Here is a 27,670-nt window from a genome sequence, read left to right on the forward strand (position 1 = left end):
GTAGCAGACTATCTTTTTTTTCTTTCACTGTTTCCAGCATCTCCTTAGCTTTGGGCATTCTACAGCTTTTAGCACAAATGTCTAGGGGCACATTTCTTATTATTAATCTTTCCTCAGACTCCTGATATCTCCTGAATCTGAGCATTTAGGTTTTTCATCAATGATATTAAATTCTCAGCCATTCTTTTGGAACATGGCTTCTGTAGGAAAAAAGTCATATTTCACCAGAAAACTGCATCGTCTATAGGCACACAGTTCTGAACTGGCCACTTGAGGCTTCTTACCACGTCTGAGCTATTTGGAAGCTCTCTGTAAGCTGTAGGCAGCTGATAGACGTAAAAATTATGTGTGGTGTAGGAGTGATTTAACCGGTAATGATTTGACTTCCCTCGCCCCATAAACACATTTTCTGTCTGCTTACAATTCATCTCGACATCCCTTTATTTCATATGCATTTGTCCTGGTTTGACTTTTCCTTTAACTGGCTGTAACATTTGCCTGGTTCTCTCATGTCATGTGAGTTAAAATACATTCTTTAACGTGTGCTCATTTTTTATATCTGTGCATGAGACACGATTTCATCTTCCTTCTGAAAATCATCTCTTAACACCTCTCCCACATCCTTTCTCTCATTTCCTTGTCTGAGACCAGCTGCTGTGTCGGGGGCACCTATGTTTGATAGGAACTCATTTTCCACGTCTCACAGGGTTAAGAGTGGGGTCTCTCCTGGGTGGGATTCATCGTCCATCTCTGCTTTCTGTGTGACCTCAGACACACTGTGCTATTATTCTGACAATTCCTATATTCAACTTATTTGCAAAATAGGAATAACAACAGTACCCTTCTCAAAAAAGCTGTACATAAATGTGAACTGTTTTGATCAGGACCTGGTACACAGAGCACCTGAGAAGTCTGAGATGTTCCCGCAACTGTTCACTGTTCTTTCACATTTTCCACCTATTTAGCTGCCTAGGATTCACCCAGGAAATCACCTCTACTCTTTCGACTGTATCTCCTCTGACCCCTCCAATGCTTCCACTAAGTTTTAATTTTGATGGCTATGTTCCTCATCTCTATTCACTTTACTTGACTTTTTTTTTTTTTTTGGTCAAAGCTGCTTTTTAAAGGGCATTTTGCTCTCTTCTTGCGTTTTCAATTCTTAATTGTGTTTAACTATTTTAAGTGATTTATTTGCTTCTATTATCTAAAGTTCAGATCCAGATCTGCTGTTTGTGGTGTTTGCTGATATTTGTTCCAAGTGAGATGCTGTTTCTTTATATGTTCTTTTTAATTTTAATTTTCACCTCATCTTCAGCAGGGTTTCTGTGTTTGCGTGTGATTGTTTTTATTTGAGCTCCATCTTGCTGTATTTATGCCTTCATCCTTGACAGTCTCTGTCTGTAATGTTTTCTGTAAACTCTTATAAAAGGAGGCAAACAGGCAGCAACAGTGTTGGTGGAAGAAGGGGAGGGGGAGGAGGAGGGGAGAGCAGACCCCTGTGTCTCCCCTCAGCTTTCCAGCCCCCACTCCTGGGCACTGACCACCACAGCAGACTGTGCTGTTTGCCAGGTTGCAAAAAACTCAAACACTGACTGGCCACCCACGGAGCTCCAGCAGGGCACATCGAGGCTTCCAGATGCTACCCACTGGAATGAGTCTTGTCTCTGAGCCTCTGGTTGTGACCCTGAGCATCCCCTCACACAGCCTAAAACAAGCAAGCTTTATGTTCATCCTCCCACCCCGAGAAGAAGATGCTACTCTAGTCTCCCTTCTCAGAGAATGCGGCGTTCCCCCAGGCCACCAGCCTGGTCTGGGTGAGAGGGCAGGGCGCATTCTGCCTCCTGCCTCCTTGGGTGAGTGATTTTGTGACTCAGGACTGTTCCTAGAGCTCCCAGGGCTCCGTGGTGGGGAGAGCACTGGCCTCCATCCCTCTAACACAGACAGGGCAGCCCACTTAAGGGATGTGAACAAGTGCATGAAGTGAAAGCAAATGAGATTTGCAGACACTAACTACTATATACAAAATAGAAAACCAACAAGTTAATATTGCATAGCAGAGAGAACTATATTCAATATCTTTTAGTAACCTAAAATGAGAAAGAACATGAAAACAAATATATGTATGTATGACTGAAACATTATGCTGTACACTGGAAACTGACACAACATTGTAAAGTGACTATATGTCAATTTGAAAAAATGAATTATCCATTTCTAAGCCATGTAACTTGTGATGCCCCTTCTGTCCAGAACTATGAAAAAAAGGGGGCAAAAGGAGGTTAACCACCCCCACCCACAGAAGAAGGGGGAGCCTTCTGCCACTGGTGTTATTATTGCACCAAGACTGGCTCATGTGGGAATTCACACGTGACTTTGACAAGAAAACACAAAGGGGAAAGTGCCCAAGGTGTGCCCCAGTGACCTCTGATTTAGCACGAAGGCCACCTTGGGAACCTCTTACATAAATGGGGGGCTCAAAGTCTAAGCCTGAGGTTTCCCAGTCACTGGCTGAAAAGTGACCAGACTAGTTTTTTTTTAAGGGAGCTTTCCCCTTTAGACAGAAGATAGTAAAGAAATTGATCAACATTAATCTGAATAAACATGATATCTAAATAAAATAAGCATATGCATTCCAAAAATACCACTTGCTATGGCAATATAAATAAAACCTAAAAATTATAAAACGAAAATATTGTTTTTATCTTCAGGAAGTTAATCCAAAGATTTCCCGCCTAAAATTATACTAAGGATTTCAACCAAAAAAACCCAGAAAGGTTAACAATGAATTATAAACATTAAACTTGGCTTAGCTTTAATAGAATGTACCACAAAGGACCTAATTTTCTTTATGCGTAAACCAAGCTGGTATAACGTGTCTGGAAAGAAATTTCACAAAATGTGATAAGAGGATTTAAGAACCTTAAAGATTTCATGTTTTGCCTGGGGAAATATATGGTTAAAATTTTTATAGGCACAAATACGCTTATTACCATTTTTGATAGAATAAAAATTAGAGCTCACACTTTCCATTATGGCTAGAATAGACATGCTTTTTAAATTATTTGCATAGACTGAACTGTGTCCCCACAAAATCCATACGTTGAAGGCCTAACCTCCCCCTATCAACGTGACTATATTTGAAAATAGGGCCTTTAAGGGGGTAATTAAGGTTAAGTGTAATCACAAGGTTGAGGCCTTAATCCCATAGGACTGGTAGCTTTATAAGAATAGGAAGAAATTCATATTCATAGTCTCTCTTTCTTTCTCTGTCATATGAGGGCACACTGAGAAGGCAGCATCTACAAGCCAGGAAGAGAGCTCTCACCAGAAACTGAGCTGGCTGGCTCCTTGATATTGGGCTTCCAGCCTCCAGAAATGGGAGAAACAAAAGTCTCCATTTTTATGTATCCATTAAAGTCACTTTAAGAGCTTCCTGGAAACAACACAGTATATAAATAAATAAGAAATAAAATATAATGGCTAGGGGATTCTACCCTAAATAAATATCTACTTGGCGAAAAAAAACAAAAAGAAAAACAAACAAACAAAAAAGCCCAGTGCATGGTATTTTGTTGTGGCAGCTCAAGTTGAATAATACACTATTACCTCCATTCACTGTGACTAAGACAGAATATATAAAGAAACATAAGGAAATGGTGAAGATGCAGAGAAAAAGGCAGAAGGACTGTCATGAGGTCCCTGGGTTTTCCATTTGTCTCTTATGTTCCAAGCTGAGCACTGGAGAAACATCAACAGGTGCAGACAAAACACCACCAACAACAACAAACGTCCTGAGCAAAGGCTGCTCCACCCAGCAAATGACCAGGAAAGGGCAGCCAGAAAGAGAAAACTTCCAAGTAACAGTCCCACCTCAGCTAAACACCAAAGGAAAAAACCATTCTCTACCACCACCACCATCAGCAGAGACAAGTGAGGACTCCAGACTGACAACCAAATCACAGAGACCGAAAAAACATTATCAACAAAAGCAAATATTGTTTACAACAGCAAGACATGGAAGCAAGCTAAATGTCCATCGACAGATGACTGAATAAAGAAGTTGTGGTACACACATACACACACACAAAGGAATATTACTCAGTCATAAAAAATGAAAGAATGCCATTTGCAGCAACATGGATGGACATGGAGATTGTTATACTAAGTGAAGTAAGTCAGACAGAGAAAGACAAATATCATATGATATCACTTATACATGAAATCTAAAAAAATGGCACAAATGGACTTATTTACAAAACAGAAACAGACTCACAGGCATAGAGAACAAACTATGGTTACCAATGAGGACAGGGAGTAGGGAGGGATAAATTGTGAGTTTTGGATTAGCAGATAACAAACTACCATATATAAAACAGATAAACAAGATTCTACTGCAAGCTATATTCAATACCTCATAATAGAATATAATGAAAAAGAATATGAAAAAGAATATATACATGTATAACTGAATCACTATGCTGTACACCAGAAACTAGCACAACATTGTAAATCAAGTATATTTCAATAAAAAAGCAAGGATGACTATATTATCAGAAGAAGTAGGCTTTAGAGGAGAGAGAATGACAAAGGACAGATATAAATGCACATCTGATAGAGGCTCAATCTACCAAGAAGACACAACAACCATGCATTCTTTCCCAAACATACAAGCTGCAAAATATGTGAACCAAAAACAGTAGGAAGTAAGAAAAAAGAAATAGAAAAATCCACAGTCTTCAGCACATCTCTGTCAGACCTGATGAGAGGACAACTAGACAGAAAATCAAGAAAGACATAGAACTGAACACACCGTCAACCAGCAGGGCCTAACTGACAGAAAACGCTTTCCCCAACAACAGCAAAATCACATTCTTTTCAAGTTCCCATGGAACATATTCTAAGACAGACCACCCCCTGTGCCATAAAAACCTCAACAAATGTAAAAGAATTTAAACCATATGGAGTGTGATGTGTGTCCTCAATGGAATCAAGAACAAGGAACAGGGAGATAAATTTCCAAACACCTGGAATCTAAACACCAAATTTCTAAATAATCTATGAGCCAAAGAGAAAGCCTACAGGGAACTCAAAACACAAATCGAACTGAAGAAAGCTAAAACACAACATACCCAAATTTGTAAGATGCAGGTAAAGTGCTGACAGGTTAGTAAATGCTTACATCAGAAAAAAGTCTCAAGTCTATTTAAATCTATACTAACTCCTCAAGTAACTAGAAAAGAGAAGAGAAAAATAAATTCATGGCAAGTAAAAGGAAATAATAAACACAGGAGAAAAAATCAATGAAACAATAAATATAGGAGGAAAATCATTGAAAATGAGAAAAGAAAAACAATAGGGAAAATCAGGGAAACAACTCTGCTTCTTCAAAATTTGTACATACTGACAGGCTTATGCAGAATAGATAAACAATATTATACTGTGTAGCGCAGGGAAATATATATAAGATCTTGTGGTAGCTCACAGTGAAAAAAAGTGAGAATGAATACATGTATGTTCACGTATAATTGAAAAACTGCTCTACACTGGAATTTGACTCAACATTGTAAAATGACTATAACTCAATAAAAAATGTTAAAAAAAAAACTCCTTATCTTTGAAAAGATCTATTACATTGACAAGCCACTATCAGGGCTGAATTTGAGTGTATCTCCACAAGCCCTGTACACAATCAAAAGAATGATAAAGGAATGCCACAAACAACTCTTCACATATGAATTTGACAGGTTAGATGAAATACAAAATTCCTTGGAAAGTACAAACTACTAAAACTTAAATAAGAGACAATAAATAAGCTGAATAGCTATAAAATTATTAACAAATTGAATGAATAATTTGAAAATTCTTAAAAAGAATTCTCTATATTCTGACAATTTCACTAGAAAATGCTACCAATTAAAGGATTAATACCAATCCCTAACTCTCTCTCAGAAAGCAAAGGGTAAGAGAATAGCTATCAACTCATTTTAAGAAGCTAATATTATTCTGAAACCAAAACCACAAAGATGATACCAAAAAAAGAATGAGAAAAAAATAGCAACTTATAGACAACATTGCCTCATAAACAGACACAAAAATCCTTCGCAAGATGTCAGCAAACACGATTCAGCAGCAGATATAAAGAATTACACACAATAACCAAGTGGGTTTATTCCATGGGTGCAAGGCTGGTTGAGCATTCAAAATTGATGAGTGGAATCAACCAAATTAAAAGATTAAAGAATAAAAAGCATGTACTTATATCAATTGATGCAGGAAAAAAAAAAAAAAAAGACTGGTAATATTCAACACTCATCCAGAATAGAAACTGTCAGAAAACTGGAGTAGAGAGGAACTTTCTCAGCCTGATAAAGAACATTTACCAAAAACCTATAACTGGTATCCTACACAGCGGTGAAAAGGCTGAGTGCCTTCCCACTAAGATCAGGAGCAAGGCAAAGGTGTCTGCTTTCAACACTCTAATCCAACACAACATTGGAAGTCTTCACTAGGGGAGTAAAGGAAAAAGAGGCATAGAGATCAGAAGGAAGACTGTCTTATTTACTGTTGATGTAATGATAGATGTCATTTACATGACTGCGTAGAAAACCCCCAGAAATCTCTTAACACCCCCCACAGCAACTCCCAAAACTAATACAGGGGTTCAGCAAGGTCAGAGGATACAAGATCAACATTTAAAAAAATTGTGGAGGGGGGTTCAAGAGGATGGCACAGGGTGACTCTGAACTCACCTCCTCCCACAGACATAGCAGATCTACAACCACATATGGAACAACTCCCTCAGAAATGGACCTGAAAACTGGATGAATAGAATTGCCACAACAAAGGGTGAAAACAGCACTGAGATAAGGAGGAGAGTCAGAGAGATGTCTCACCAAGGAAGAAACCACACCCTGGCTGTGCTGATCCACAGTCAGGTGGGACCCCAAAGGCACAGATCTTTTCCCTGAGCAGCAAGGGATTCAAACTCCATGTCAGAGACACCAACCTCTAGATCCTGCACGGGAGACAAGCCCCCGGAACACCTAATTTTAAAAATCAAAAAGGATTCCTCATTTTGGCAGCATGTATACTAAAACTGGAATGGCACAGAGAGGATCAGCATGGCACTTGCCCAAGGGATGACATGCAAATTTGTGAAGCCTTCTGTACACTTTTTGAACTTGTTTCACCTCCTTGGTTAGATTTAGTCCTAGGTATCCACATTATACAAGCCAGCAATTGTACTCTCGTGTAATTTATACCACAGAAATAAAAACTTATGTGCACATAAAAACCTGCACACAAATGTTCAGAGTAGTTGTAATAGCTAACAACTGTAAACACCCCAAATATCCCTCCATGGATGAATAAACAAATGCACAGCTGTACCACAGAATGTCATTCAGCCAGTCTCAAAAGGTTACATACTGTATGAGTCCATATAATATTACTGAACTGCCATAATTCTAGAGATGGGTGTCCTACCTGTGGGTGCCAGAGGTTAGGGGCAAGGAGGAAGTAGTTTTAAAGGGGTAATAAGAGGGATCTTTGCAGTGATGGAGCAGTTCTTTATCTTAATTGTGGGAGGAGTTACACAGATCTACACACAAAATTGCTTAGAATTATGCACACTTACACACATGCAAATGCACATATGTGAAGGGGGAGGGTATAGCTCAGTGGTAGTGTGTGCTTAGCGTGTACGAGGTCCTGGGTTCAATCCTCAGTACCTCTATTAAAAAAATCAAATAAACAAATAAACCTAACTACATCCCCCCTTAAAAAACCCTCAAAGAACAACAACAAAAAAAATAGCAAAGAAAAGCAAAACAGCAAAACCAAACAAATGCACGTATGTGAAATGGGTGAAATCTGAATACTCTGTAGATTGTACCAATGTCAATTTCTTGGTTGTGACACTGTAGTGGAGTTACTTAACATGTTACCTTTGGGGAAATTTGGGAAGGACAGGAAAATGTGCCTCCCTGTACATTTTTTCCTGATTTCTTGTGAATCTATTATTATTCAAAATAAAACATAAAATTATTTTTTTACATAGAAACTTACCAAATATCCAACACTGGTCAATTAAAACACATCATCCCAATAGAATCTTATGTTACTATTAGAACAATGATTAGAAAATTCCCAGAGACACGTAGAAAATGTTTATAATGACTGAAAAATGCAGTCATTATAACCACATCAATGTATTAAATGGTGGACTGAGGGAAAATACATAAAATGACACTTAGCTGTTTAAGGAAGGAGGGTTGGAAATGAAGCAATATGAGTTCGTAACAGCAATCAGTACGAGTCTTTTGAACTATGAAGACTTTTTTCTTTCTTTCTTTCTTTCTTTAAACTTGCCCTTAATCTGAAACTGGTTTCACAATAAATGAGGTAAGGGACAGCAAAGCCAAGATAAAAAGAATGTGACAATGTCCACTGGAAGGTCAGGGAAAGCAGCAACTTTCAAATCCAGATGCCACCTGCCATGAGTCTTTTGAGGCATCAGCTGGAGGTCCATAAGATGGAACCCATCCTATGTTCTGCTTGCTAAGAACATCAAAGGAACTCTGTCATAGTCAGAACGCATCTTGCCTTTGATCACAAAATACATAAGGAATCCTGTAGTAATTCACTGAAGTTCTCCAGCATTAGCACATGTTGGGAAATGAGAAGCAATACCTAGGGAAGTACCAGGGAGAAGCACTCAGACAGCAAGTTTCCGTTGGTTCTTCTGCTACAAGCCAACAATGACGTGAGCATCCATCATCATTCAGTTGGTCTCTCTCTGGACAGTAAGAGGGTGACAGGATGTAACTGAGGTTAGTGTATGGGCTGAAATTCATAACAGCCAACCCCCAAATATCTCCTAGTTTCCACCTAATTAAAGGAATGCAAGTTGGTATTCATGCCCAGCAGGTCAGAGTCTTTCCAAGTTTGGTCCATGGACCACTTTTAACACATTCTTGAGCTGTACTCCACACCTGCTGTATCACACCCTGGGGGTGGTAGAGATGAAGTCCCCATTGCTAACAAGTATTTGGGAGCTTCTCTGGCAGAGCAGAAGCCAGAAAATCAAATTGGAAAAGTCAAAATGAGCAGCAGGATCCACATGGGCTGCAAGGACACAAAGGACCACCAAAGAAACATCTGAGCCACCTGGGGTTGTGGACCCTCTGACTTGATGCAGACGGACTGCAGATGTGGCTTGCATAGGGGCAGAGCAGTTCTAGATCCTGGCCCTGGATCCTCCCACAGCAATGCCACTGGGGGAAGAGGGCTGGAAAGAACGCGTATGCTGCTTCCAGCTGGTTGCAGTCTGTAAGACACTTTGGCAGTTTTTTTTTATCCCAGATAGGCAAAGATGGCTTAACTTTGTAGACTTACCACATATCTACGTTAAACAGGGAAACAGAGACATAATCTTAAAAGAGGCAGAATCATTATTTAAGTTCAGCTCCAGTGGGCTGGTGCACGTGTACCAGATTAATCCCTCAGTCTTGCACAGTTATCCTCACTATTGGAAATGAGATCTTGTTTTCCACTTTGCTTCACTGCTATTCACTGATGTGTCACTCAGCTATTATCCTGTCTTCCTTGCTCAATTCTATGAGCTCGAAGTTTGCCAGCTGATTCTATTTTTAAGTCAATATACAGCCAGAAGTCCTGGAAGCATTATGTCTTCCTCTGTTATATTCAGATCTCTTATTTTTAATTTTTAATTCTCATTCTCTGGCTACACCCTACAGCAGACAGCTGACAGAGGGATACCCCGAAGTTTGCCTTGCGTCTAACTTGGAAGGGGATCTCACTTCTCAACTATTTATGCTTGTTGCAGCTCTCCTGTGGGTACTAGCTATCCAATTATGAAAGTTTTCTCCTAGTCTAGAATTAGAGCTGAATTTAATCATTTTTCTGTCTTTTAATTTGTTTCCTTGTTTAGCATGGGTATGCAGTGAATTGCATTAGGAAATCTACAAGTTAATCCATCTTTGCCTACCTAGGATAAAAATTATTTTGTATTTTTCACTTTGTGCACTGCTAGAATCCATCTGCCAGTATTCTTTTAGGAAATCTGCATTCATATTCATGTATAATATTTGTCAATAGTTTTCTACTGAGATGTGTTTGCCATAGTATAATTGTTAGATTTATAAATTTTTCATCTTTTATATGTGTTCTAGAATAATTTATACATTTATTTATTCTTTGACGATAAAATTCAAATGTAAACATGCATCTTTTAATATGTAAATTTTGCCTACCTTTTCCAGTTTTAATATATTTGAAGTCTGTTCTGATTTTCTATTTTTAAGTATATTTAATAACTTTTATTTTCCTAGAAAATCACCTCCTTTCAACCAGATGTTCAATTTATTATATACATTCTTTAATTCATTCACTTTTTTGATGTTTCAAAGAATGAAATTTTAGTTTTAAATCTTCTGGTTTTTGAATGACTTTTTTTTATGCCTTTAAAAACTCATTTCTCTTGTATCTCTGCTAATTCCTTCTAGTTTCTTCTGATACGCATTTCCTAACTTTTTGAGGTATAGGATTAATTAATCAAATTTCAAACTTCCTAGTTTTCTCATCTTTAGGCACTACTTTTACTCTCCCTGGTATAAGCAAAGGTTGATTTGAGAACTTTTTAAACAACAAATTAAGTGGAGATTATATACACACATACATACACATTACGGTGTTACTATCCCCTTGTTGCTAAATTCTACTTTTAGAGCACTGTCATTACAGAATATAAGCTATGTCAAATCTACATTTTGGAAAACACTAGATATTATCTGTGGTTCAAAGACAGTTTTTGTGAATATTTCAAGTATATTTAAAAGCAGTATTTTTTGTCTTTTGGGTACAAATCTCTCTATTTCTTGGTTCTGTCTTAGCAACTGTTTTATTCCATCCTATTAACCATACTTATCTTTCCTGAGATTCTGATTTTGTCCATTTCTTCTGTGTTTTCCATCAGTATTGGTTGCATGTATTTTGAAGCCACATTGTTCGCCACATAACTGTTCATGACCACATTGCTGTCTCAGTAAATCTGCCACTGTGTCTCTTTCCATGCCCCTTGTCTTTTGTGTTTATTTGCTGAATAAGAACCCTGCTAAATCGGATTTCCTTCTATGGCATTTTACAGACAACATTTTCAATGGCTTTATTTTCATTCTGATGGATCATTTTGATTAAAAATCTATCTTTACGACATATATGTCATAGACTTGGTTGTTTTTGTTTGCTTTCAACCAATTAGAAAGTCTATTTTGTTTTAGGACTTGTTATGGGGTTTAAACCTGTTTGTATTTTTGTGATTAGTTATTGTTTTATTTCTGCTGTTCTGTTAGTTGTCTTTTTACCATACTTTCTATTCCTGCATTAAGTGTACTGACAGAATTTTTTCACTCATTATTTACTTTGTGTCTAGTGGTTTGGAAGTTATATTACCACTTCTTTTTCTCTATTAGCTACTCAAATGTTTAACCCATAAAATCACTTGTACTTTTTAAATCTGTGTACCTTTGTGCATTTAATGAAGGTGCATCTATCATACATGGACCATAGAATTCCCACAGCAACTGTCCACTGTTATTCCTCTGTTTCTCAATCTCCTGCCAACTCAAACCTCTAAGTTATTATTTACATTTAAAACATTATCAAATATTTAAATGTAACCATGACTTCCAGTGGTTTCTTTGCCAACAACTGCCGACCGTATCTGAGTCAGGATGTGAACCAAGACCACTCTCTCCCTCCCCAGTCTTGACCATGCACCCAGCACGGCCAGGACTCCCTCTTCCTCCAGCTCCACCTGGAGAGTTCTGTTCCCAGGGGGCAGGACTTCAGCAATTCCTAAACCTCCCCAGCTACCTCGGGTAACGTTAAGAAATCTTCCTCGGTTTAATCTCATTTTGCTGGAATAGATCCTTGAGTAACTCTTTTAGACATGATGTAAATGATTTGCGTCGTTATAAACTTGAAACTTGGATTTTAAATAAAGGATTTTATTTTTAAAAAAGAATTCATCTCTAATATTTGAAAGTAACACTTTATTCACCAAGGCAAATTTATTTCTTGTTACTATAATTTTTCACTTTGAGCACTTCCAAAGGTTTTCTCAATATCCTGGATATTTTAAAATTTCAGCATGATATTCAAGATACATGTGTCTTTTTGTCTATTCTCCTTAGCACGGAGTATGCTACTGATACAGGAATAGATGAATACAACCATCCCACTTCAGTTTAGCAGGAAAAGAATGGACTGTTTCATAAATCATGTTAGAACCATTTCCTATCCTTCAAAGAAAAGTAAAGTTAGACCCTTACCATATACCATTAAAAAATTAGGGGAAAAAACCCACAAAATAAAAAGCAAACCATTTGGCTTATTAAAAAGTATTAGAAAATGATTAGAAAATGATTTTGAAAGAGTGGCTGCCATTGATGCCCTAAATGATGGTGAACTTCAGAAAGCCACTGACTTGTTCACAGATGCCATCAAGCTAAACCCTCACTTAGCCATTCTCTATGCCAAGAGAGCCAGTGCCTTCATCAAATTACAGAGGCCAGATGCTGCCATGCAAGATGGTGACAGAGCTATTGAAATAAATCCTGATTCAGCTCAGCCATACAAGTGGCGAAGGGAAAGCACACAGGCTTCTGGGCCACTGGGAAGATGCAGCCCTTGCTCCTGCCCCCATCTCATAAATGGATTATGATGAAGACGCTAGTGAATGCTCAAAGAAGTTCAACCGAGGGCCCAGAAAACTGCTGAACGTCAGAGAAAGTGTGAGTGAAAACGTGAAGGGCGAGAAATCCAAGAAAGACTAGAAAGAGTTAAGAAGGCTCAGGAAGAACATGAGAGAGCCCAGAGGGAGGGAGAAGCTAGGTGACATCAGGAGCTCAGTGTGGTTCTTTTCCGGGTGGTTTTTCTGGGGGAACGCTGGGAATGGGAGGGGGCATGCATGAAACGAAATGGCAGGAATGCCTGGGCTCAATGAAATTCTCAGAGATCCAGAAGTTCTTGCAGCCATCCAGGGTCCAAAAGTGAGGGTGGCCTCCCTGGATGTGGCCCAGAACCCGGCCAACGTGTCAAAATATTAGGGCAACCCAAAGGTTATGAATCTCATCAGTAAACTGTCAGCCAAGTTTGGCAGTCAAGCATAAAGCCCTTTCACATTCATTTTCATAAAGAAATGAATAAAAAGAATAATGGAAGGATCTGATTTATTAAGAATGTATAATTCATTTTCAATAAAAGACCATCAGTCATGCTAAAAGATAACTGGAGTAGTTTAAATTGGATGGTCCTTCATGGCAGGCTGGTGTGGGACGTGAAGGAGAAAAGAGAAAGATAAACTTGGTATTTGCTTCTCAGGCTCAAACTCTCGGTATTTGCATTTTATGACCAAAACCTTACACCCCTGTCCCAAAGAACCAGACTGCACTGATTTTTTTATTTACTGGTGTTGGGCATGAATCCATCAATACAGAACCAGTGGGTGCCAAGTGCTAAGGCCTCCAGCAATTCCCTGCTGCACCAGGGTAATGGTCCTTAGTACCGCATCCACTTACTCCAGCTGGATGCTTTCCACGTGCTGTTTGCCATGTGAACTCTGGGGACTAAAAGATGTGACTAGAACACGGCCCCTTGGACAGACCTCCCTGGCCAGCGGGGAGGGGCATGAGCGTTAACCGGGACTTGTCACGTGACGCGATGCTGAGAAGCAGAGTCCTGGGAGGCATCCGGTAGCCCAGAGGCAGCGGCTGAGCAGCAGCACATCAGGGGCAAAGTCCCAGAGGAGCAGCCGGCTGGACAAGTCTGAAGTCCTTACTGAACTTCATCCTGGTCGACTACCCTGTTCTCCACCCTTCCTTGAATCAGAAGCAATGCTTTTGGGGTCCTGCAACATGTGTTCCCTTCCCAGACTGTCTCCCACCGTCCACTCTAAGAGCCCCGGCCTGTGGCCTCTCTTAGTGCTTTCCCCAGGTGCTATTACAGTGGCAGCCAGACTGCCGCAGGTAGACAGGTCTCATCTGGCCACCCGACCAGGAACAACTTCTCCCTCCTCCCACTGGCTGCAGACCTCTCTCTTCCTGATCTTTCTAAGATGCTGGACCTCTCACTCCCATCACCTGCCCTGTAAGATGATCTTCTGAGCCCTGGTCTCATACCCATGAAGAGGCTGTCAGGTGTCAGAAAGGTCAAAGGTTTTGGAGTCCTGTGTCTCAGAAACAGTTCCCTTATTTGTGAGTGGAGGATGGTAATCCTACATGACTTCACTGTGGTCCTGAATCAGACCAGATGAGACCACTAGGATGAAGTGAAGTGTAACTGATTACAGACACCTCAAGGGCAGCGTCCTCCTCTTAGAAGCATGGTATCTCACACACAGCAGGTCCGCAGAAGCGTCCCCTGAGCTGAACAGACAGCATCAGCTACACGCCGGCCCGGTGGCCCCGCCCCACAGTCCGGTTCCTCTACATATTGGTGCAGCCATGAGCACACTCAGCTTGACCCGGCCCCTGCAGAGCTGAGGCCCTGGGGGCCCAGCAACCTCACATGTCTTGTCCCTCTGTGGGCTCCTTCCTCTGTGCAGGCGGCCAGTGAGTGCAGCCTGGGGAGGCAGCGGAAATTCCGCAGGGAGCCCCACAGCAGGCTGGGGAGGGGGCAGGGTGAGAGCTGCCCTTGACCCCCACCAGGGCACTGCCCACCCCTCCCATCCCTCAGAAGGCTCATGATGGTGACTGAACGTCCCATCGAATTCCTGTCTCACGTATTTATTCCACAGACCGTTATGGCCATGTTGGCTCTGGGTCTGATTGTCACCGGGATCAATACACTCACCTCCACAAGCCAGGCTCTTGGGCTGGACCGCAGCCCTCAGGGTGCAGGGGACGGGGGCCCAGGGGCTGGCCCAGCACCACATGTGCAAAGTCACACAGCCATCCCTAGAAAACTCTGCTCGCTGCAGCGCCTGGCCCTCTGTTTGAAATTCTGCTCAAACTCTGGTGCAGTGGTTTGCATTTTGTCATCCCACACTGGCTGGCAAGGGATTTGGTCAAGGAAAAATCAGTTGTCGGATGCTGAGGGGAGATCATCAGGAAGTGGCGGTATGAAAACCCCCAGCAGCTCTGAAACTGGGAGGAGACAGGCTCACCCTCTCCAAAGTGAAAGAAAAAAGGCTGAGGTAGATGGGCCAGAAAAGACCTGAAGGTGGATTTGATTCTGAAGGAGGGAGAGAGGAGTCATTCCACTCTGCCTAACTTCTAGGAAAACAAGACATAAGAGTTCTAAAATCACAACCAGAGGCAAATATGTCGCTCTCTGGAGCCAGGCAGACCCTGCTGGTTGACCTCGGGCAAGTGGCCTAACCTCTCTGAGCACCAGTTTCCTGCCCTGAGAGATGTGGATGTTAACACAGACTTCAGAGCCATCCAGCCCTTTGCAGAAAGAGTGGAACCCAGCAGGGGCGCTCAAGGTCCACCAGTGACAGTTCCTGCCATGCAGACAGGCTGGGATCTGAGGCAGTGTGAGGCTGACAGGTCTCTGGGCTCCCAGTGCCTGAATGGGGACACAGGTCCACGTGTCCCTCCTCCCCTGATTTTACCAAGATGCTGGAGGAAATGACAGAAGCAAAATACATCCACTACCCTCAGATGGGAGGAGTGTATAAGCAGAGAAGAGCAGATGATAACTTTCAGACAAAATAATCAGTTGATAGCAAAGCAGAAGGAGAATATGAATTAGTATTTTGACTGTTATTCAGAGCAAAAAAGAAAGGAAACTCAAATTCAAAGAGGATCAGAGCCCCTTCTGTAAAAGCCAAGCTCTGGGAGACTTGGGCACCATCCCCCAGGGTCTCTGAGCCACTCCCCTCACTCACTCAGGGTACTCTGGCCCCTTTGGTTCCAAGGACTGAGCTAGATGATATGTTCCCGCCTCACAGTGATTAAAAAAAAAAATACAGTTTAAAAAGTAAAATCATGACACTTGCACAAATATAAAATGAACGTGTTTCAAAGATTTTTTTTAAGTCATTAACTAATGAAGGAAACAGCAAGGTGGCCAAAACCAGTTGGAGGCAGATCCAAAGGGCAGACATGAACGCAGGCAACCAGGACCACCTATCCAGTCTGATCTCAGACGAGTCAGCACACTGCACAAAATCCATCTGCCTCTCTATGGTCTGGAATCATCTGCATGACTGCCAGTTCTAGAACTTACAGAGTTGAAAGATAGTTCAAAAACCACGACCAGCTGAGTCTGCCAGAGGATCTGACACCCAGCCGGTGCACGTGACCACCAACACGCAGCACACACCCCCGATGCCCGCTCACCTTTCCCTCCTTCTCCATTTATTGTTATTATTATTTGCATTTCAAAGGTTTTCACATCCTTTCCTGATAGGCTGGTGCACCTGATCTCTCTGCCAACAGCACTTGCCCCCTTGATGCTCTGACTTCTTCCGTGGCCTCCCTCTAGCCACTCAGTTGGTCTCACACCCCAGCTCTGGCTCCAGCACCTACTAGGCTCTCCCCCGATCCTTGGAGCCCCAGGAATTCGCTTAGCATTCTCCTCTCCTCTCTCTCCCTCTCTCTAGAGGGCATGGCTTTCTGTTTGTCTTGATCGTGGCTGTTACATCCTCAGATGCTAGAACAGTGTGTGATAACAGCGTGTAACCCTTCACTAAATACCGGATGAGTGAAAGGACAAACTAAGAACATCAAACAACAAGGACCTACTGTAGAGCATAGGGAACTATATTCAATAACTTGTAGTAACTTATAATGAAAAATACTATATATCTATGTAAGAATATATATCTATGTATGTATAACTGAATCACCTGAAACTAACACAACATTGCAAATCAACTGTGCTTCAATAAAAACAAACAAACAAACATCAACAGTGGCAGCAGTGAGAAAGCGGAGGTGTGGACGGACAGCTTAGAGAAGGATTTTGGAGATGTGAGCACAGGCTGGCTATTTCTTCTCACTTCCTAAAAACCTACTCCATCCACTTTACTCTACACCTTTAGAAACAGCCTCCCCCAAGAGTAGGTCTGAAGATTTGATAATGCAGATGTGATAACAGCACATCCTAAAAACTCCTTCTTTAAGATCCAGGGCTGAAAAACTACCTTTACTCCACTGGAGGCTCCTGCCATATCCGATATCCTTTCAGTGATGCCTCTGCCCTGATTCCCCAGCTCTGAACCCCCAGACCAGCCATGGCTGTGCCATGGGCTGCAAGCACCAACCCCTCACCTTCTTCTGCAGCCTTAGCAGTAATGGCACTGAGTCTAAGAGATTCACTCCCTAAGATCCCACCCCACACGTGGACTGATGTGGTACCCTGATAACGCATGCAGCCCATGGGGGAGCAACTGCCACTCATGAGGATGCAGGTCCAGACTCGTCTTGGTGACCTTTGCTACCTGCCTGCCTTCTCTGTGTTGGCTGAGAAATCCCGAGTCCTAGGATGCCCCCCACCACACACATCACGCCTATCCTCCCACCAGGAGCCGAGATTGGATCTTCAATCAGAACAAAGTGAAAATTATTGGAACTTGAGTGGGCTGCTTACCTGCGCTGTAGCCGACCACGTGGACAGCCATCCTGCCCGTGCCCCAGGCCCTGACTGCCGCCCACGTCAAGTATGAGCAGCCAGCTCAAGGCTCTGCACAGAGCACACGTGGTCCGTGTGCGGGACAGCTAAGAATGACAACCCCAGAATCAGCTGTCAACCTCTGGCAGATAAACCCCCGACAGGTCCCTGTGGGGCCGGGCGCCTCTGCCCACAGCAGCAGCTTTTTAACACATCTTGGATTCCCTCCCTCCCATCTCACTTCCTCTCTCAAATAAACTCTGCGCACTCAAATCCTTGTCTTGGGCTTATTTCTAAGGAAACCTAAGATACTTGGGAAGAAAATTAATTCAATTTCATTGGCGACTCATTGATTAGCACAATCACAAGCCCCCACTGGGTGAACCACACTGCGTCTGGGTGTGTCCTGCGTGTACTGCCCTCTCCCCAGGCTCTGCCACCAGCCACAAGGTCCTGGGAACATGTGACAGAAAGAAGGCTGTAGCCAGAGGCCTGTAGCCTCAGAGCCAGACAGTAGCAGCCTGCATATGTGCAAATGTGGTTTTGTAGAGGCTATAAGAAAGGGACGGCAGACACCCCTTGCTGTCCAAAAATCCAGAGCCAACAAAAACATCACCAAATTACATTCATCAACAAGAATTCAATTATTGTCATGGGATTTTCTAACTAAACGGTGCAAGAAGTGAGAAGCCCAGAGAGGCTGAGGCAGCTGCCCACGGCTGCACAGCACAGAGGCAGCTAAGATGACTTCAGGGTTCAGGCTTTCCTCTGTAAGGCCTTTCATCCCACCCAAAAGGCACTGTAGCTCCTCCTATGGCTTCTGGATGACTCATTCTGAGGGAAGCCAGCCACCACATCATGAGGTAATTTAACTCATAAAGACTCCCATGATAAGAATTAAGTCCCCGAACTAAGGGCCAACATCAGTTTTCCAGCTATCTGATGAGTCACCTTGTTAAGATGCCCCAGGCATGCTCCCAGTTGACTGCAGCCCCAGCTGACACTGGGCTGAAACAGCATGAGAGACCTGGAGTCAGACACCCAGTGAACCATTCCCCAGACCCCTGACCCCCAGGAACCAGGAGAGGCCACAGACACCCCTTGTTTTAAATCCTCGGGTGATTTCTTCTGCATACATATGACCTACAGTAAATACCGTCTGTCCCAGTTAGGACTGGTCAGGGTTCCTTTACCTGATGATTGGTGTTTTTTAAAAATAATTTCTGGAAAATTCCCAGCCACTATTTCTTTAAATACTGCTTTTCCCTCATTTTCTCTCTTCTTTCTACCTTGGACATCAATTAAACATTTTAAGATCTGCTCACTCTATTCCCCAAGTCACCGCGTTTCTCTTATTTTTCATCTTTCTGAGTCTCTAGGCTGTATTTCTGTGTAAATTACTTCAATGTGTCTTTCAGGTCACTGACTCTCTCTTGATTTGTGAATCATCTGCTATTTAACCTCTGACACTTTTTGAATTGATGTGTAATTGACAAGCAAAAAAGCACAGATCTGGGGTGTATGGTTCAGTGAATTTTGATGCAGATTATACTCAGGGACCCAGAACCAACACAGAGTCAGACACAGAAACCGCTATCATCTCGAAAAGCTCCCTCATGCCCCTTTCCAGCCCGAAGCCCCTCCCAGAGGCTATCGTTTTATGGATTTGTATCCCCTCTTCTAGAACAGCAATAAACGTAGTCAGACAGAAGACAGCACTCAAAAAAGTGCGGAAGAAGGGAAATCGTGACAAGCCACCCACAGTTGCTACTCACTTTGAGCAAGATGACTGTGTTCAGGCAAATCTTGGAACTGCAGGCTTAACACAAAGCAGAATGAAGCAACCAAGAAACTACCAAAATCAGCATCCAACAGGAATGCTTTTATCAGCTCCCAGCCTCTCCTCGGAGCAACCCAGCCAGCTGGCTGGCGGTCCTAACTTGTCCACCATCCATCAGGGAAAGTATAAAACAGCCCAGCCCAGAAATGCTGCAGAGACAGCCGTTTAACACTGACCCAGCCTCTCTGAAACACCGAGATACATATATATATATATATATATATATAGATATAGATATAGATATAGATATAGATATAGATATAAATATAAAATATATATTCGAATCCTAAAGATTTTTTAATGCTTGCATAATACAAAACCAAGTCAGAATTACAAATACTATGCCAAGTATTACTATAGCTTCTGATTACCAAAATTACTTCATTAAAAACGTTTTAAATAAATGTAATTTTTCCTAATGTATGGCATTGAATGAGATTAAGACTTTTGGGGTAGAAGTAATTTATTTTCTTTATATGTGTGTGTGTGTGTATATATACATATATTTTTTAAGCCCAATATTTTATCTTTTTTTGGGGGGGATTAGGTTTATTTGCTTATTTTTTTAATGAAGGTAGTGGGGATTGATCCCAGGACCTTGTGCATGTGAAGCATGCAGTCTACCACTGAGCTGTACCCTCCCCCTTATTTTCATACATACCACTACTCCACAGAGGTTTATCTAATTTATAGACAGACAACGTACTGTATCTCAAAAATCATTTGTGGCTCATACTAGGACTCCGATATCTAGCTGGAATGGAAGGAGTAATGTGATACACATGCTGGTGTTTCCCCTGACCTGAATCCATGCTCCTTCCTAAACCACGACTCACACAGAAGGATGGCATGTCCCCTCCTTAAGGAAACACACACACACCCACACACACATAATGAACCATCACACGTGTCCACAGAGAGAACACATCATTGTTTGTGCCTCGGGCTGGTGGTAAGCATTAAACACAGCATCTCTCAAAATCCCCGGTAACAGAGTATCAGAAGGTCAGGACCTTATTAAATTCAGGGCCTGTTTTTGCTCCTTCCTGTGTCAATGTTTTGACTCAGTCCCATGGTTTCGGATTTTCCAGGCTGCCAATGTGATTCCCCTCCTCTTTCTTCTTGCGCTGCCCTGAGCAGCACTGGCATCACAGGGAATCACCCCCTTCCCTCCTCCTAGCGCAGGCATCCCCCTTCCTCCTTCCACCTCGTCTGTGCACAGACATTTATCAGGTGTCTCTAGATGCCCAGGAGAGGTGGCAGGACCCACATACCATGGGGCACAAGAAACTCTTTCTAGGAGGTTCTGTGATAGAGAGATGCATATGGAGTCCAGAAGCCAACTGAGGTCTGGGATGCGGAGGGTGGGCATCCCACGCTGAGAGGGGGCAGTTGTAAATGGCTGGGGAGAGTCAAGGTACATCAGTGAGGTGACGGACAAATGTCGAGGTGGTGAACCGCAGGTGAGAGGAGACTGCACGGGGAAGGCTGGTCCACACCCACCTCGGGACTTGGATCCAGAGACCAGAGAGAGGCCAGCCCTCAGAGGCAGGGATAATGAGGTCATTTTGTGTCTCCTCATCCTGCGGGCTCCCCGGGGCACCCTCAGCTGAGTGCTCCTTTCAGCCATACCTTCATTATGTACATCTGCTTTGGTCCTTTCTCTCCTCCCGTCTTTCCTCTGACTTCCCTGTCACCACTTCCCTGTCTCAGCCTGGGATGCCTGGTCTCCCCAGGGCTTGTCTTCGTCGCCTCTCTCCCTCCGCCCCTGCCCTGGAGAGCTGGGGATCACTTCTCCTCCCTCACCAAGGCTGGGCCCCTCCCGACTCTGCCCACCAGAGTGAGGTGAACAGGCTGTTCTGGGTGCCTACACTCAGTCCCCAGGGGATCCAGCAGCCCCCACCTCCTTCCTCTCCCCCTCCCCCCACCAGAGTTGCCCACATCATGTGGAAAAGTCTCCTGGAGGGAGGAGGCAGCCAGGTGGCCCAGGTGCAGCCCCAGCTGAGGCCCTGCCCACAGTCACTGTCACTGCCAGCCCTGGGGATGCGCCCCCCACATCCCAGCTCATCTGAGCCCCAGCCCACTGCCTTCCACCAGCATCTCACGAAACAGACAGGCAGCTACAAGACCTAGTCAGCCCACAGCATGACGAGAAATCACACATTTTTTTAAGCCACTAAATTCAGGGTAGTTTGTTTGCTGCAAGATGCCCAACAATGTGTCTATGACTGGTTTAATATCTTCTGTACCCTGCTTATTCCACACTGCATTCATGTGGACCTGAGTGCCATGTACTTCGCAGTTACTTCAGATTCAAGGTCCCATATCTTGTTTCTCAGAAAAAAACTAAGGCAGAAAAGGAAGCAGCTTGGATAGACCCCATGATGGAGGCTGTGGACACATCAATAGGGATACGGGAGGGAAAGGAAGGAGGAGGACGGTTACCTGGAGCTTCAGGGGAAAGACGAGGGGAAAGGAGGGGCGTGCATCATTCCTGGGGGCACCTGTCAGACAGAGACGGCTGGATCTTTGCTCCTTGAAACTCAGTTATGTGTAGAACACTTAGTAATTCATTAGTCAGAATATTAGAAACTCTGAACATTTTATTTATTGGGGTTCAGGGTCTGACAGATAAGCCATAAGAACCATCTCTTATAGCCTCATTATTAAGATTCTATCATATTATATTTATTCTTGATTCCAGATGAAAAAAAAAAACTGAATTGAGAACAGTGAAAAACCTGATTGGCATTTCTTTTTAAATCGCCAGACCATCTTACTTGAAGCAGAAATCCTCCTCATCATGCCTGTAGACACACAACTATGTTACTATTTACTCTCTGCCGAGTACTACCCTAAGCATGCTGTGTACACCCGCAATCATCCTTCCAAACTTTGGGAAGATGGCATTTCCCCCGTTGTGCAAAGGAAGCATCTAAGATTTAGAGACATAGTAAATATCATGGCCAAGATTTACACCCAGACTTGTTCGATTGTAACACTTTCCCTTCAGCAGTCAACTGCAATGCCCCTCTTATAGGCTGAACTGGCCCCTCAAAGTCACAGGTCAAAGTCCTAATTCACATGCTGCAGTACCTCCGAGCGTAACTGTATTTGGACATAGAGTTGTTTTGTTTTTTTTTTTTTAATTGAAGTATAGTCAGTTACAATGTGTCAATTTCTGGTGTACAACATAATGTTTCAGTCAAAGAGGTAACTAAGTTAAAAGGAGGTCACCAGAGTGAGCCCGAATCCCATATGACTAATGTCTTTATAAGAAGAAATCATGAAGGCACCCGGCATCTTTCTCCTCTAGGAGGGACCAAGGCAGCAGTCATCCCTGAGAAATCCCTCTCCTGTCTCCCAAGTTGGTTATCACATTCTAAACCTTATTGGAAAGAAGAGATTCTGGGTTCCCTTATTGGACTATGCAGTTTGGCAAATCATTTCAGTGCTTCAAGAAACTTAGCCTGGATACCCGCCTTGTGGGCTTCTGCTCTACAAATCAGATGGCCTTGGATGACTGCTGAGTTGTTCCTCTCCAGACTTGAGGAGGACAATCAGAACACGTCTGCTCTCCGCCCTTCTTCTGTCAGGTATGTCTTTCCGAGGGTGACTAGAGAAGACAGTCTCCCACACCCAGCAGCCCCGTAGAGGACGCTCTCAATGTGCATCGGGCAGCACATCAAATGAGGACCTGGGTCCAAACTGTGGACTTCAGCCAGGCACCCCACTGACCAGACACTTTTCATGCTGTGGCTGTAACTGCCGTCATTCAGGGGCAAAGGGACTGCCACATGCAAAATGTCTCAGTGCCAGTACGCCCACAGGTACCTACACTGCTGTAACCACAGCCCTACAGACACAGCCATCAGGGGCAGCGTGCTGAGACATGCAGGCTTGTGTGCCAGGGCAGAGAACACTGGACACAAGACAGGGCTGCTTCTTACAAAGCCTTGTGGGGCTCAACAGTCCCAAAGTATAGATAACATATCCAGCATTTCTATAAACGACTCAAATATCCTTCATTGTTAACAGGCGCAAGAATGAAATAATTCTTTTTCCTTTTTTGTCCACTGTCCTTACCTGTTATAGAGGAGAATGTCTGGCTTCCAAATCTGGCCATCTGGGAAACGAACTGTCTTCACTCCCGGGTACTCTGACATGTTCCATTGTAAATAGTGATCTGTCCAAGACTGACAAACACAGGCGGCAGCATTAGTCTGTAGCACTTGGCTCCCTTGCTTACTAAGAGATCTTATGAGAGATTATTAGATAAGTTCAAACTAAAAAGAGTGCTAGACACTTATTTACATAATTGAGTTGCTATCTGTAAAATATATGGAAACTGGAAATTAAATAACCCTTTACAAAATGACTGTGAACAGCATAAAAATCCCATTTAAGATCCTGTTGTCACCATGACCACAGTCAGAGGGTAGCATCAGAGTTAATTCCAGTCCCCTGCCTGCCCCCAAGCCTTCCCCTACCACAGCAGACAGGTTTTTTTTTTTCTTTTTTTCCTAGCCAAATGAATAACTATTTTGCTTTCAAAGTTTTCCACTGTAAGGACACTTTAGAAAAATAAATGCATTCTTTCAATTAGAATAAGAACCAGGAAGGAAAAAAAATGGAGAATATTTATTGCCATGAAAGAGCTTCATGCAGCTGCAGGAGTACCTCTCCCACATCTCTAAGGATGTTATTTTGGACTTGAATTATTTTTTTTCATGGAGGAATAGTGCTTCTGACACCACAACTCAAAAATGCCAACAACTGCCTTGGTGGTAACACACTGAATCAGGACACCAGGGTACAGGTGAAGACGCAGGAAATAGTCATAAACACGTGAACATGGGTTCATCTCTCTGGCACCAGGCCTGATGTTGGTTCTTGAGGGACCTTTGCAAAAGGAAGGCCCACATCTAGGGTCCTCTGTCCCAGGACCATGCACACCGGTGCTACCTGGGGTCAACTGACCGTGTAAAGACTGCTCAGGTAGGATCCCACCTGCACTGCTGTACAACCAGCGTCACCCACAGGGTCACGGGGCTGCCAGGGTTGGGCCCAGCAGCTCCTCCAGGTGTTCCATCATCAGAGAAGACCCCAGTAAAGGCCCCCATCCTGTACCCAGGACCCCTGGGATCACCTGCTCTGGAGCTCAGACTTTCTTAGGCTTAAAAAGGTATGTGACGTAACAGCCTCGGCTGGGACTGGGGCATCTCCCCATAATCAAACATATCGTTATTGCAAATATATTTGCAAACATGCGATTATTGCAGCAAACGTGCATATTTATGCTGAGAAAATAAGTGTCTCAATTGCGTATCCATTTCAGTTTGACTTTAGACCCAAAGAATTTGATGTAAAGTTATAAAAACATCAAAGGAAAACAATAAAAACAAACAAAATCCTTGTCATCTTCAGAGCTGTTGAGATCTGGGGATCCCAGCCAAGGGATTGTGGGCCTAGACCTATTGAAACTGGCAATAGGGGTCAGAGGGCATGTCCTGGAGATCCCACGATCCTCTGCAGAGGACAGGGGAGCACCCTCGCTCTGGGACTACCCGAAGTCCACAAGAGGTGGAGTAACAGCATTTACAGCCACGGACCTCTGAGACTGATGATGCGTTGTGGTGTACTGTGCTGATGCAACACCTGGGGCATTGAGGATAGAGACCCACCCCTCTCAGCTTTCTGATTAGACGTGTGTGGTTGGGAAGAGGAGACGGCCCAGGAAGGGCCAGTCTTGCTCTGGTTGTTTTGCATAAGCCCTTCCACACTGAGCACCTGTGCTTCCCTTACCACATTTTCAGGTCCCGCCCTGGGATGCTTCTCTGGGTTGGGAGCCGATTATCACGGAGCCTGACCCTGTCACTATCACCACCACATGCAGAGCAGGGCTTTAGGGCCCCCAGAACTGCCCAGGAAGGTAGGTGTGGCCGGCAGACACCCTGCCTGCTGACATGATGGGAGAGCTTGGTCCCTCAAACATAAACCTCTCCTGATGGCACCATATCTGAGCAGCAGGAAGCCTCCCTGGCAATTCCTCATCCCCTCTCATCTTTCCTCCTTGAGCTGCTATTCAGCTGCATGTGCCCCATGGGCATGCATCCCAGCCATCTTGCTTGCTCAGTGTCGTGCGTGTGTGAGCTGTGCTCACCAGGATGCAGGGATATCAGCGTGATTACTATTCCTATTTACAAGAGAAAACCGGAGCAGCGAGAAGCAACATCTTTTTCGCCAGTCACAGAGTAAGGGCTCAGAACTTCATTATCTGACTTCAAGGGAGGTGACCCCTCAGGCTCTACCATGTATGGTGGGTTCCTCTCACCCAATGTGTTTGCATGGGCAGATTATGCACCACAACAAGGGAGGCTGCATCTTCCCTGGAGGTGCCACCCTCCTGCTCACACTGCTCTCCCTTAATCCAAAGTCAAGTTGGGTCTCTCCCACCCTCACAGCAGAAAGCGGGGCTGCAGGGAGCTTTGGCATCAGACAGACTTGGGTTTGTAACCAAGACTCCAGCAGGGAAGAGCTGCGTGGGCTGGAGCAAGTGAATCACCCTCTCTGAGCTGCAGTTCCCTCACATGTGCCCCACACCATCAGGCGCTGTAAAGATGAAATAAGATAACGTGTAGTGGCAGGTGAGTCACACGGCCCTGGGAGGCATGTGATACAGAATGGCTTTAAAAGGAGGAAAGTTCCCCCTATCTCACAAAATCCTAGAGGATGTGAGTGCTGTAGTAACTGAGTTGCAGCCAAAGATGGAGAGAGTGAGGGCCAACTCAAGGTTGGGAAGCAGAGTGGGGACCTTGGTGCCAAGAGTCCTGGGAGCAGGAGCAGAGCTCAGGGGGCCCCCTGAAATCTTTACAGATTTCCTAAGAATGGATGTGGGAAACAGCCGGGAAACCATCACATTCCACAGGGAGATTGTCTCTCTTATCAAAGCACTCACTGCTCATTTAGCTTGTAGGGCCCCGGAGGGCAGAGGCACTGAGCAAAATCTTTGTACAGACAGCAGCTGGCATGGTTTCCACACAGGGGACACCTGGAAACAAGCACAGACCCAGAAAGGCCAGTGCTCCCAGAGTTTCACATCAGAAGAGACTGTGCTGTGCCTTCTCTCCCGATTTCTGTGTGATCTCTTCTCCTTGAGTGTTCAAGATAAGATTATGCAGGGTGGTTAAGGGAACACACAAGGGACGAAGGGGCCCTTGATCTAAAATGCACAGTAGGCAATGTTCACAGCAGCACTATTCACAACAGCCAAGACATGGAAGCAACCTGGACGTCCATCGACAGATGCCTGGATAAAGAAGATGTGGTACATTTATACAATGGAATACTATGTAGCCTTGAGAAGAATGAAATAATACCATTTGCAGCAACACGGATGGACCTAGAGATAATCATACTAAGTGAAATAAGTCAGACAGAGAAAGACAAATATCATATGATATCACTTGTATGTGGAATCTAAAAAATGATACCCAAATGAATTTATTTACAAAACAGAAACAGACTCACAGACATACCAAACAAACTTATGGTTACCAGGGGGGAGGGGGTGGAGGGATAAATCGGGAGTTAGGGATTTGCAGATACATACTGCTATATATAAAATAAACAACAAGGACTTTCTGTACAGCACAGGGAGCTATATTCAATATTTGTAATAACCTATAATGGAAAAGAATCTCAAAAAGAATACATGTATATATATATATATATATATATATATATATATATATATATATTTATACACATGTGTATAACTGAATCACTTTGCTATGCACCTGAAACGAATATGATATTTAAATCAACTATACTTCAATAAAAGAAAAAAAATTTTAAATAAAATGCAAGTAGAAATCTCGATTCTTTCATGGGTCTGAGAACTGGCCCTATTAGAACCTGCCTGGGGCCCACAGGAAACCCTTTTTAAGCACGTATACACATATATGCATGGGGATATTTAGAGCAAGAGAGAAAGAAAAAAAAAAGAGCAGAGAGTGAGAGCAAATGAATGAAGCAGAAGAAAGGGAACGTTTCCTTTGTTTACAAAAAGTACATTATGGTATAATAAGAAATGTATTTGGGGGGGTTATAGCTCAGTGGTAGAGTGTGTGTTTAGCATGCACAAGGTCCTGGGCTCAATACCCAGCACCTCCATGAAAAAATAAATAA

The 27,670-nt window shown here is 43.3% G+C and overlaps 1 protein-coding gene, 1 non-coding gene and 1 pseudogene across 2 annotated transcripts in view; 2 read left to right on the top strand and 1 right to left on the bottom strand.

Annotated features, from left to right (window-relative positions):
- LOC105104257 (neuronal acetylcholine receptor subunit alpha-7) overlaps positions 1–27,670 on the bottom strand; it is a 105,105-nt gene that overhangs the window by 28,813 nt on the left and 48,622 nt on the right. Inside the window, exon 4 of the mRNA XM_064480498.1 lies at positions 23,567–23,676. Within this exon, the coding sequence (XP_064336568.1) occupies positions 23,567–23,676 (110 nt within the window). The remainder of the gene's footprint in view (positions 1–23,566; positions 23,677–27,670) is intronic.
- Positions 7,067–7,176, top strand: LOC116149429 (U6 spliceosomal RNA). Its single transcript, XR_004133042.1, has one exon. It is a non-coding gene; the product is annotated as a U6 spliceosomal RNA (small nuclear RNA).
- Positions 11,794–13,193, top strand: LOC105104256 (hsc70-interacting protein-like; annotated as a pseudogene).

Source organism: Camelus dromedarius, chromosome 29 (assembly GCF_036321535.1).
Source record: "Camelus dromedarius isolate mCamDro1 chromosome 29, mCamDro1.pat, whole genome shotgun sequence".
Lineage (NCBI taxonomy): Eukaryota > Metazoa > Chordata > Mammalia > Artiodactyla > Camelidae > Camelus > Camelus dromedarius.